Source organism: Balaenoptera borealis, assembly GCF_965194805.1.
Source record: "Balaenoptera borealis genome assembly, chromosome: 2".
Taxonomy (NCBI): Eukaryota; Metazoa; Chordata; class Mammalia; order Artiodactyla; family Balaenopteridae; genus Balaenoptera; species Balaenoptera borealis.
The window spans coordinates 54,044,490-54,056,685 of record NC_138867.1 but is presented as its reverse complement, the minus strand read 5'-3'; the positions used below and the strand labels follow the sequence as shown (position 1 = coordinate 54,056,685).

General features: G+C 38.6%; 1 protein-coding gene across 5 annotated transcripts in view; it reads right to left on the bottom strand.

The window, feature by feature from the left end:
* Window positions 1–12,196, bottom strand: part of NLN (neurolysin) — a 98,102-nt gene that overhangs the window by 9,621 nt on the left and 76,285 nt on the right. For 4 of the 5 annotated variants that reach the window (XM_082373624.1, XM_082373627.1, XM_082373628.1 and 1 more), the window contains 3 exons: window positions 4,691–4,877; window positions 4,026–4,154; window positions 2,674–2,810 (listed from right to left, as the gene is read on the bottom strand). In XM_082373624.1, coding sequence (XP_082229750.1) covers window positions 2,674–2,810; window positions 4,026–4,154; window positions 4,691–4,877 — 453 coding nt within the window. The other variant, XM_082373625.1, reaches the window with a different exon arrangement.

Below are 12,196 nucleotides of genomic sequence, written 5' to 3'. Positions count from 1 at the left end.
AAAAAGAAGGGATTAAAGCCAGCTTCCTGGCATAAGATGAGTAATAATACATAGTACAGCTGAATTCAGAATTTTAGTAAAACTGAAAACTGTTTTTAACATCACAAGGCAACAACTCCAAGTTGTAGGGAATCTTGCTTTCTCCACATTCAACCCAGACCTTCTGTCTGAATTAAGAGTAGGCTGGCTGCCTGCCAAGCTGTGAAGCCTGAGAAAACAGGAGGTACGTAGAAGCATAATGGCAGGGATCGCTCCTGCTGGACCTGCAAGTTCCTTGGGATCCACTGGGATCAGTACTTTGGCTGTTACCTTGACAGCCGGAAGAGGAGAGGAGACAGTGGAGGCTCCTGGGGATGTGGTCATGTGAGCGGACCAGGGGCGGTGAAAGAGGTGCTGTAGCAATTACGCCAGGAAGCCTCGCCAACTACTAAGAGTGAGTGGAGGTCATAATTGTACCTCTGCATATCTGGACCTTGTGTCTCTCTACACATTGTTTTCTGATTTCTACAATAATTCATGCTCTATGTAAAAATATGAAAAAGCGCCATAAAAAGTACAGAAAAATATTTAATACTCAGAAACTTAACCACTCAAAGATAACAACTGACAACATTTTGATGTACTTTTTTTCCTGAATGTATATTTTAAAATCAAAACTTGCGTTCTACGGTGTAAAATATTTTATAAACTGATTTTTTTCATTTTGTATAATAGTTATATTAAACATTCCAGACACAAGAAAAAGCTTATTGAAACCCTTACCCCATGCCCAAGTTCACTCTTCTGTTCAGAGAGTGGAAAGATCACTTCTGATTTCGATGATGTGGAAGATTTCATTTGAATAGGGCCTTTATGAATGGTACGATTTTGGACAGGCATAGACAAGGAAGGCATACGTTTTAGGTGGAAGAAGTACAATGAATAAATTTGCGAAGGAGGAAAGACGCAAGGGAACATACAAATTTGGCTGACACACTGGGAGTTCTGGGAAGTGCAGAGGGATTTGTTTGCAAAGCTAAGGGCTGTGACAAAGAGAGGAATACCAAGAAGCAGAAAGTAAAACAAAAGGTAGATGAGGGCCTTTGGGAGTTGGCTATTGGATCATCAGTGGTAGGTAACTCTGGAGGGAGGGTAACTTTCCAGTTCAGTTGGTGGAGGCAAAAGCCAGGAAACAGAGGTTTGCAGAAACTGTTTCTTACACCAAGAGAGTAGGCTGTGAAAGGAAGAACAACTGAGTAGTAGCACTGAGATTATCAGAGTCAGTGGTAAGTTTTTTTCCTGAGATGGCAAACCAGTAAGTCTTAGAATTACAGACATGTCTCCTGAGATAGGAGGAAAGAAGATAAATATTGAAGTACAGAAAGAGAAAGAAAGATGAAGGTACTCACTTTCAATAATCTTAATGTTCTTAGTACAGAGGAGAGAGCATCTGCTGAGAGAGAGAGAGAGGGTGGGGACCCCAATAAGGTAAGTAGAGCAGGGCTGTGGAGTCACACTGGGGGGTCCAATGCAGGTTCGACAGCGTGACTCTGCAGTGGGGCATTAAGTGGAGCCGCACGATCTTCCCCAGAAGACTGAATCCCAAGGTCACCATCTCTAAACGAGACGGTAGAGGAATCCAGGGCTGGGCACTGGCTGAAGGTCATGCAGGAGTCAGGGTATTTATGAGAACAAGTTAGTGGTTGATCGTTCTAAGTGGGGTGGCCAGGGAATGGAAGGAGACTTACAGGGACCTAACAGCCTGGGTAGGGTGGGACTGAAGATGCAGGGATTGGAAAGGTTAGTCTATAGAATGTAAGTGTCCTGGAGGTGGTGTTTTGGGGGCGAAGGGTGGGGGGAAGGGACGGTGGCCTAAATTACATCAATGTCTTTCAGTGCATATGTGTAAGGTAGTATGCAATCTAGAAACATAAAGTCTGGAGAACAAGTCAGTTGGTTGAAATAAGCACAGAGAACCTGATTTTGATAACTTGTTCTTCTAATTTCTAAATCAAACAGAAGGAAAAACACACTGGAAAATCCATCAGCCCTAGAAATAATCTGACAGCTGAGTCTTCAGCAAGAGTGGAGACTGAGGGGCTGTAACTCAGGAAGGTCTGGCTGGCAGCCACCTGGCAGTCAATTCACTGTACTCAGAAAGGAACGGCTCAGGTTAATGAAGCAGCTTAAATTACTTAAAGGCATTTAGGTTACAAACCATGTAGTAGGCGGCGCATGCCAATCACAGAAAAAAGGGTGCCTTCCACCGCAAATATATAATGAAAGTGTGTAGAGCGTATCAAAACATAGGCAGACCATTTATATCAGGAAGGAGTTTACCTTTCTTTCCCAACCTCCCATAAAACTAAAACACTGTATGGCACATGTCAAAACTGGCAGCTGTAAATGCTCAAATGCATAAACAAAGCTTTGAATTTTAATTATGCAATATATTGGAATGTTAATAAGCAAGAAAATGCAGTAGGGTTTTTCTTTAACTTATAGGATTAATCACTTACACAAAGCAACTTAATGATGTATGATGATGTGAGAAGATGCCAGACTTTAAAGTTAAAATTTGTTATCAGATCTCTTCCTCTAAAAATCTAGGTGTGATAAATATTTTTTTTACTAGGAGTTAAAGGGGAGGGGGCAACTACAGAAGTAACAAAAGGAGGAAAAAAAATACAATACCTCTGGATTCATTATCCCTTCTTCTTTAAAACAGCTGTAAAACATGTCCATGGAAAATACTTCACTCCAAAGATATCCATAATATTGGCCATCATATCCCCCCGCCAAATGTCCAAAAGTTGCTGGCATATTTGTGTCTTTAAAGAAAGATACATTTCAATCAATGTGACGGCAAATGTTAAATAGCAGGTTCTCAGCTAGCTAAGGTTTCCCTATGGGGAGTCCAGCTGTGGGAGGAGACAGTGATAGGTCCTCACCTCTAGTACTCCCTGAGTTTATGGGTGCCGTTGGCCAAGATGTTTACAAACTTCTCTCCTATGACAGCTCCACCTCAGAGCCGGTTTCGGCCCTAAGCTCTGGAATGCCTAACAATAGTTTCAGAGGCTTTGTCCACACTTATCAGACAACTCACTCCTTTCTTATCCCTTAGACACATATGTGTCTTACAAATACTCTAATAATATTAAGCCTACTCTTTGTCACACCTATTTATATCTGAAACGTATCAGTATGGCACTTATTTGAGGTTCATAATTACTGAAAAAGAATTCTTTACGTGAAGAGCTAAAAAGGTCTTACCAATTCAATCTACCTCTAGGGCTACTTTACAAAAGGATTTTGTCAAAGTGGCCTGAGGCACAAAGTTGCTGTTCAGTCTACTAGAAACAGATCACAAAAGGAAGCGAGCAGCCTGGATGAACTCAACGGACTATTCTGACCTTTAATATCGCTATAAAATGTGACTGACTCAATTAAACAACAATTTCTTTGATGGAAAAAACTCACCTTTCCAACTACGTATACACGTACAGCTACATGTTTGCTTAAAATATACAAATGTAAACGTAACATAGCCTATGTCTGAGCATCTCCCACCCACTCACATGAATCTCATAAATAATACCAGGTTAGAAACTGCTAGTCAAACTGCCTTAACTGACCTCAGAAGCAGAATCAGACACAAGGTAGAAGCTTGTGCCTTTCTCTCAAACTGCCCCTTCTGGCAACATCTTACCGAAACCCTAGGGAAGTCACGGTGCATACAGGGAGGGCAGAGCCAGGCGGTGCTGCCAAACGCAGTGGCTTTCTCTGCTCTGGGGTGGAGGCCGACTGCTCACGCCTGATCACACTAAAATGCTGCAAAGCTGGCGCCGCCTCCCCTTCAAGCACATTTGGACAGGATAACTCTGAGGACAGAGTATGCTGACCTGAAAGTCATGGCCTGATTTCAGAAATCAGAAACAAATTATATTAGGCAACCTGCCTGACAAACTCTACCTTCTCTGGCAGTGTTAGGAGTATACCCTGTGCTTCACAGGAAGAGTGAACTTTTAGTGATCGTATTTACATACCTGGAGTAGCTGCAACACCTAAAATTTCTGTGCAGTATTTGGCATATTCACTTGCAGCATCCAGCGAAGTGTTGGTATGGAGAGACTGATCAACTTTGCTCAAAACAATCTGGCGTAAGGTCAGGAGACCTGATAACATAAGAATGTTGGACATGTTTTGGAGAAGAGAGAACTACGTGTTCTGACCATAGATCATAGATTTCAAAAACTGATTCCTGTAGTACTCATTGCAAAATCGGAGCAAGACATCTCATTCTATTTAAGATTTTAAAGGAGATGTATTTTTTTTTTCTTGGACATAATTTCAGGGTTCAGTATTCCAATATACGTAGCAGTCTTCCCTTCTCATATTAACACTCTGGGGGTACTATCATTACAAAAGACAAAATAAGTTCTATAGAAGATTCAGCAGGCCTCTTGCCTTCTGAGATGGCCCACACTCAGTCCATGGAGAGTGTCTCTCTCATGGCCGCTCTCACTTTCTGAGACGACCCCATGCTCTGGTGCCACTCTTGCCTTTTGAGACAGTCCACATTCTGTCTATGGAATGTGTATCTCTCTAAATAAATCCACTTCTTACCTAAAAAAAAAAAAAAAAAAAAACAAGATGCCACCAATCCTCCATTAAGCAATTCTAGTTTATTTTCTAAAATTATAAGTCATACCTGTGTTGACCAGTCTAGAAGCCACAAGTTTTTCAAGCAGATCATCTGTAATAGGGCTTCCATCTTTATAATGTTTTGACAGTCTTCGGAGGGAATCAGCATCCCACACCCAATTTTCAAGCATTTGTGATGGCACCTCTACGAAGTCAGTTTCCACATTTGTTCCACTAAATCGTGCAAAGTCGGTCTAAAAAGTAAACATAAAGGTCTTTTTTAAAAAGCACTGAATGAAAACTACATATATGATGAATTATAATTAAGACTCACCAAAACTTAAGTCAGAATCAGAGTCAACTGCTTCTTTGAATGGTTAGGATAACCTCAAATTTAAATGAAAATAAAACACAGTAGCCAAGCAGCCTGAAAAATAACCCCCAAATACCCTATATTGAACTAATATTTCATTCTTTTGAATCACAGAACACACTTGAAACAATCATTAAGAAATCATAACTGAAAAAAATCAGTCTAAGTTAAAAGAAGCCTTAAGCTTTGAAAGTAAAAGTATTTTAGAAGAATTTCCCATTAGAATTCCCTGGCAGTCCAGTGGTTAAGACTCTGTGCTTTCACTGCTGAGGGCGTGGGTTAGATCCCTGGTTGGGGAACTAAGATCCCACAAGCCATTCAGCGTGGCCAAAAAAAAAAAAACCAAAAGGAATTTCCCATTAAAAATGAAGAGATCCATAATCTAAGACAATCTCTCCCTAGCTCCCCTTTCTATTTGCATATTTTTGTTTACTCAATACATGCCTTTCTGGGGCATTCATCAGTCTATTATTTAACTACTCAAGTTTTCACCTAAATCAGTTAAAGAGTTAAATTACAACATTACAGACAGATGCCCTTTTCATGTGTGTGGTGTTTTGTGTTCTAAACTTTATATAAGTGTTTCTAAGACAACCGTGTTGTAGAAAGCCAGAGTTGTACCTCTCAGATTGGGTAGAAGATGTTACCTTAAAACAAGAAGCCCCTTCAGTGGGATTTAGCACTATAATAGTTGGCAAGTGAGGTGAGTTAAATGCAGCTATGAGAAAAGAGAAACAACTGATATACTCAGAAGTTAAAGTACCCACTGTAAAAATAAGGGACTTATTCTGAGGGTGTGGGCTAAGTGTTAAAAAAAAAGTTTTATTTAAAAAAGGAAGGTTTAGTAAATTGTTGAATCAGATGTTAGAAAGCTCTTGAGCAGAAAGATGGGAATTCACTAGACAGGCTGGTGTTTTTCAACCTTCACACTGTCCAGAGAACTCATGTAAAATTGCCATTGGCAGAGGAATATTTAGCATTTACCCAACTGGATCAGCAGCAGAATGGGGGTTATTCTGTTATCTTTCCCTGAACCTCTGTCCTGTTTCCCTATTTAGACGCTTCACATCCCAGTCTTCTCTCTCTGACTTCATCATCCCTGGGGCTCTAAATGGAAGGAAGGGAAAGGAAGGGGACTTAACCACTGGAGAAGGCAGCAGATTGGTTGCCAAATCAGCAGCAAATAACCATTCTGTTTTTGGCCCAGGGCAGAGGCACAGATGTCAACGCCACCTCACATTCTGCCTTCCTCTCTTTATGAAAAAAAATGTTTTGCTTGACTTCCTATTATAATTGTGCTGATTCTAGATATGAAGAGCTGCAACTACTGAAGGGCCAAGGGAAACTAAATTCACTAGGCACTGGAATTAGGTAACCTCTGTTTGAGGACAGATACATAATTTTTTATCCCAATAAAAAATTCTTACAGGGAAAGAGTCAAGGGGTCCAGAAAAATGAGTATTTTGCCACTTTCTTGTATATAATCTTCTAAAAATAACTACATCTAACATTATAGATGAAATAATTTTATACAATAATTATAATAGTCAACATCTATGGAGACTTTACTATGTCAGGCATTTTGCTAGGCTCTTTGCATGGATTATCTGATTCAAATTCCAAAACAATTGTATAAAGCACTGTAATCTCCATTTATGAGATAAGGAAATTGAGCTATACTGAGATTAATGGTAGAACTAGGATTTTAAACCTGGTGGTCGGACTACAGAACCCCAATTTTAACCACAAGTGTTATTATACCGCTCTATCTCAGAGAAAAATCAAAGAAAAAAAGGCTAAATTATAATGTGACAAATTGATGAAATCATCTTGGATCTAGTCTTATATCAAACTTGCCTTTATGTGAATAGTAAAAGCGAGGTTTCAGTGTGCTTCCTTAAAAATCTGATTTCCTCTATATACTGGAAGATTTTTCAAAGATCAAACATGAGATTGAGGTGTAAACGCCAGCCTTTGTAACCAACTATCCTGGATTTGGGATTCTGTAATACTAACTGCATAGCTTTCTAAATATTATAGTTGTAAAATAAGTAAATAAAGACAAAATCACACCATCAACTATCACTGTACAATATTTTGAGAAAAATATAAATTTTGTATATCCTGCTTATGTGAACATTTTTTGGTTAGTGTTTGCTGATGAGAGGGAAAATCAACCCCAAATAGCAATAAAATGTATGTGCGTATTTGGTGGTGGCGGTGGTATTTCAGAACCTAGAAAAACATGAACAAATGAATAACTCATGAGTTAAAATTAAATTAACACAATTCTGTCACGCAGAGTAGAGAAGAGAGGGCTTATTCTATCTGAAGCCACCCTGTAGTTGGGGAGAGAGCACAGCACATGAATGAACAGATCAACAATGTCTTCTAAAGAACAAAAGGAAATGTTTGCTAGGAGTAAAAGCTAAAAATAACTCTACTGCTTACTAATTTCCCGAAAGTCATGCTGTTTCTCTGTGTGCCCTTTGGGCAATACCATTTAAATATTTTCAAATGAGGAGGACAAAGAACTTACAAAATCCAAAAGCTCAATTTCCAGCAAATAACTGAATTTGAAAGTGCTAAGGAATCCACAGTCAGTCACTGTGTACGTCCACAAAGAAACCACGGGCAAGTCTTAGGATCCAGCAGCCTGATGGGGGCCTGACGTGCAAAACAGCCTGGCTGTGGAATTCCATTACTCATTGATGACCAGCCGGCAAATACCACTCCCCAGTTTTCAACTGTAGGTTCCAAAGAACCCAAGAAGTACTTTATACAGTTTTCAACACGAATAATTCAATGGTGTTGAATATAGTACCTTACGAGCATTTTTGTTGCAGGAAATATTTTGACAATAAAAGCCTAGAAAACAAGGTAAACTAGGTTCCTGTTTGGTTAGAAGTTCTCGAGAGGAAGAAAGTTGTCTAAAACTATGAGACTTTTCTATATTATCTTTTTAAACAGACAGTCGGATGCCTAAAATATACTCCGTTATAGATTTTTACAACAAATGACTTGATGCTACAGAGATTAATTTCTCAATTGATACAACACAGTGAGAGCTGGAGCAAAATTATATAAACTAAAGCTCAAAAAGTTATGCGAGCTTTAAAGACCAAATCCTATATGGGTTATTGTTCTAATTAAGAGACTGGTTGCTTTTAGCATTTACAAAAAGGCAGTTGCTGAAGTCAATAAGTGTACTGTGCTGAGGAAAAAGAACAGGGCTCAGGAGAGCGGACCTTGGTTGTCTGAGATGATCCCCTATTGATTTCTTAGCAGTCATTCCATGTCCCCTGTCTGATCTACCCCTAAATCCAGGGATGATGAAGTTTAAGTAACAAGGCATTGGAGAAAAAAAGTGCCACTGTCTCCTAGGCTTTGCTATAAACAGAAGGTTAAAGGTCATACTTTTAACTTCACATATACCTAGCAATCACTGGCAATGAAAATAGTAATAAAGAGAACTTGAATAACACTTTGTTAACTTTTACAACAGCCCTATAGTTCCACAGGTCAGTATTACCACCATCATTTAAGACGTGAAGCAACACATTATCTGCAGAAGATTTTTCTTTTTGGCCACGCCACGCAGCTTGTGGGATCTTAGTTCCTCAACCAGGATCGAACCCGGGCCCCAGCAGTGAGAGTGCCGAGTCCTAACCACTGGACTGCCAGGGAACTCCCTGCAGAAGTCTTGAATACTGCACCTTAAATTCACATGCTCACCCCCAAACTGGCTATACGTTCCTGACTACTACTTCTTATACTAAACTACTTCTTTTTAGAGGAAAACAAAAATACTATTCAAACTCAAATGCTAAGAATAACCCTATATGTATGTATACCTAATTAAGAACTGTACCTCCAAAATCCAGCACATGCACAGACAGTTGTAGATGGTCAACTAATCTTTGTGAAATAAGTGAAGCTGTGAGGAGAATGTTTCTGTGTGAAGACCCAACCTCGAACAACTCTGAGAGAGTTCTCTTATTCTCATACTTGACCTCTTAGCTTCCCACCCAACATTACCTCTCTACTCTGTCTTCTTTCAATACTTAATCAGTATATCATTTGTATCATTTTACTTAATAATATTCTGGTTTTAATTTTTTAATTGTTACATTTCATATCCTCACACTTAACTCTAAACATTCAAGATACTGTATCTTTTGAACCCCATTCTACCATATCTAGTATAACAGGTCAGACACAATAGATAATAACTCTGTTTCTAAGGAGTCAATGAAACATTTCTCTTTTAAACAGATTTTTCTAATTATTAAAAAAAAAATGCAGAAAATACAGTAATGAAATGAAAAAAAAAGTCTCTAAACAGAAATAAACAATGTGTATGCCATCACATTTGGTTTATGACTTCAGCATTTATTCTATGTACAGGTGTCTATGTGCTTGTGTATGTAAAAACAAACACACAAATATTCAAATAAAAAAAATTGGGTCCTGAAAGAAATTGCTCCTAACACTGATGTTGGAAACTGTAATAGTGTGCAGGGTTGGGGGCAGGGAGTAGAGGCTACAAGGTTGTTGATAGGTCTTCAGTGTACTTCAGGACTGAGACCTAAAAGGTCAACTTACACAGAGGGAAATGTGGAACTAGATAAACTCATCATTCCACACAAGTTCACATGAGATTGATTTAGAGGGAATGCGATTTAAGAAACTTGGGAGAAAGAAGTCCATCCAACAGGAATACACACCTGGGAGCCCGAATTCAGACCACATGACATAATGCCGTCTCCACCACAAGGATGGGGGGATGCAAAGAATGGTTACAGGCAATAAAGGAGAGGGGTGAGGAGCACGGTGGTCAGATCTTGGGTGAACATTTAACCTTTCTAAGTCTCAGTTTTTTTCCACTTGGAAATGGGGGCAATAATAGTATAATAATAGAAGTAGACAGGTAAACCCACTTCAGAGAACACTATAAGGATAAAATTAATTAATGAATGTAAAGCACTGACTATGATGCCTGGCACATGGTCAGTGCTCAGTGAATCTTGGCTGCTATCATACTTCTTGGCCTGCCCAGTTTGCCTGACCGAGCATGATCCTGGCTCGTCTGACCAAGCCTGTCCTCGGCTTCCTCCAAGTACCTACTCCTTGGTGTTAATGCTGAAGATAAATGGACCCACGTTTCCCTTCAACTAATCTTCCACCTTTGCCAATACTCTAAACTGCTCATTCTGTTGAACTCCCTGGTGTTCCAGTGGTTAGGACTCTGTGCTCTCACTGCCGAGGGCCCGGGTTCAATCCTTGGTCAGGGATCTAAGACCCCTCAAGCTGTGTGGCTCGGACAAAAAGAAAAAAAAAAAGATACTTTCAAAAATAAATAAATACATAAATAAAGCGCTCATTCTGCTCCAGCTCCAGGAATCAAACTTCTAAGTAGGCAGTAATCATTAAAACAAAACAAAAATACAAACGTGATGTTTTCCAATCACCTTCCACAGATGTTCACCCAAAACCCATGGCGGGTAAGCATTTGTGAACTCTTTAAAATCTGAAGGGACAGTGCTTTTCCTCATGGCAATCTTTTCCCCCGCCTCAATTGGACCTGTATGCACTTATTGATTTCAAAAGAGTTGAATTATATATAAGTATAGTTACAAGAACACTTCAAACGTGTATGGCACTTTATTCTTTCCCAAGTACCTTTTCACACATTATTTAATCTCATCAGCACTCCAGGGAAGCAGATATGAGAATTGTTGTTGTTTCTTATTTTATGAATAAGAAAAAAGAGATGGCCCAAGGAGGTCAGAAAACGTGCGAAAAGTCACATAGCCAGGCCTACAAATACACGGATGATTTTTAATCCAGTTCTCTTTTCATAACACTAGGGTGCCTTCCTAACTGATATAGGCTACATTTATTTAAAACAACATCTAATCCACAATATTTAAAGCAGACAAGATGCTCTACTAGTCTTTAGATGAAATAACAGGTTATGTGAAATGTGAAGTTTTTCTTTCACTTTAATAAGGCTTTATTGTGATTCTCATGTGTTGCTTTAAAATAACGATCTCTAACAGTCTAAAACTCATTACTGCTCTTAATGCACAACCAACACAGAGACATCACAATAGAGGCTGTTAAGAAGCATTACTCTTCTTTTCTACAGGAAGTTCAAAAGTCCAGCGATTACTGACGCCCAAACCACAATAAAGCCATGAAACAGGAACAGATACTAAGGATGCCACCTCCTGACTGCTATCTTCAAAATTATCTACCCTGTAGTGTAAACACAAAAATATGAGTGAAACTCATTCTCTTGAATGATGAGATAGTAGACACCTTGAACTAGTCCATCTACATGTTTGAAAACTGGATGTTCCTGCTGACATATTTAAATATTACTATGACAAGCTCTAGCAAGCTCTTCTGGTCATCAAACTTGCAAACTGCCACAGTGGAGAACTCAAACACTTGGCTGCCATATCTTAAAACCAATCTACTGAATATGTATGGCAAACTTATAAATTCACTATATATTTCTCAGATAAGTCAGAAGTATTACTGAACACAGAAACTATTAAACTCCTTTTTCACTGCCATCTACTTTAGGTCGGTACAAAAGGTTTTGAAATCATTATAAAGCTGCAAATATATGGATCTGCGTCTGTTACTTTTAAGACAAAAGCAGTGATCACTGGTTTCAAATACGTTACTTTAAAAGATCTTAAAACATTACAGGACATTTGAAAGGATTAACAGACAAACAAGAGATTTTTCGAAGATAATGTCATTAAGTGATGACCCCACAAGGGACTGTACTAATACACTATTCACCTGTATGACACATTTCGTGTTCAAGAAGGAGGTTAGGCAAATTCTAAGAATTGAATATAATCTACTGTTTCAAGAAAGAGACATCATTCATCATCAGTATATACACTGATTCATGTATATATTCATATGTATAGTTGTCATATATATATGTTCGTATATATAGTTGATTCATATGTATGTGTATATATGAAACATACATGTATTTCATTCATCAGTATATATATTGATCAACAGTAAATGTTATCAGCAGAATATCAGTATATATACTATCATCAGTATATCAGTATACATACTGATTCATATATATTCATGTGTGTAGTTCAGTCATATATATGTTTGGGCATATATATAATTATATATTCATATATAGTTCATTCATAT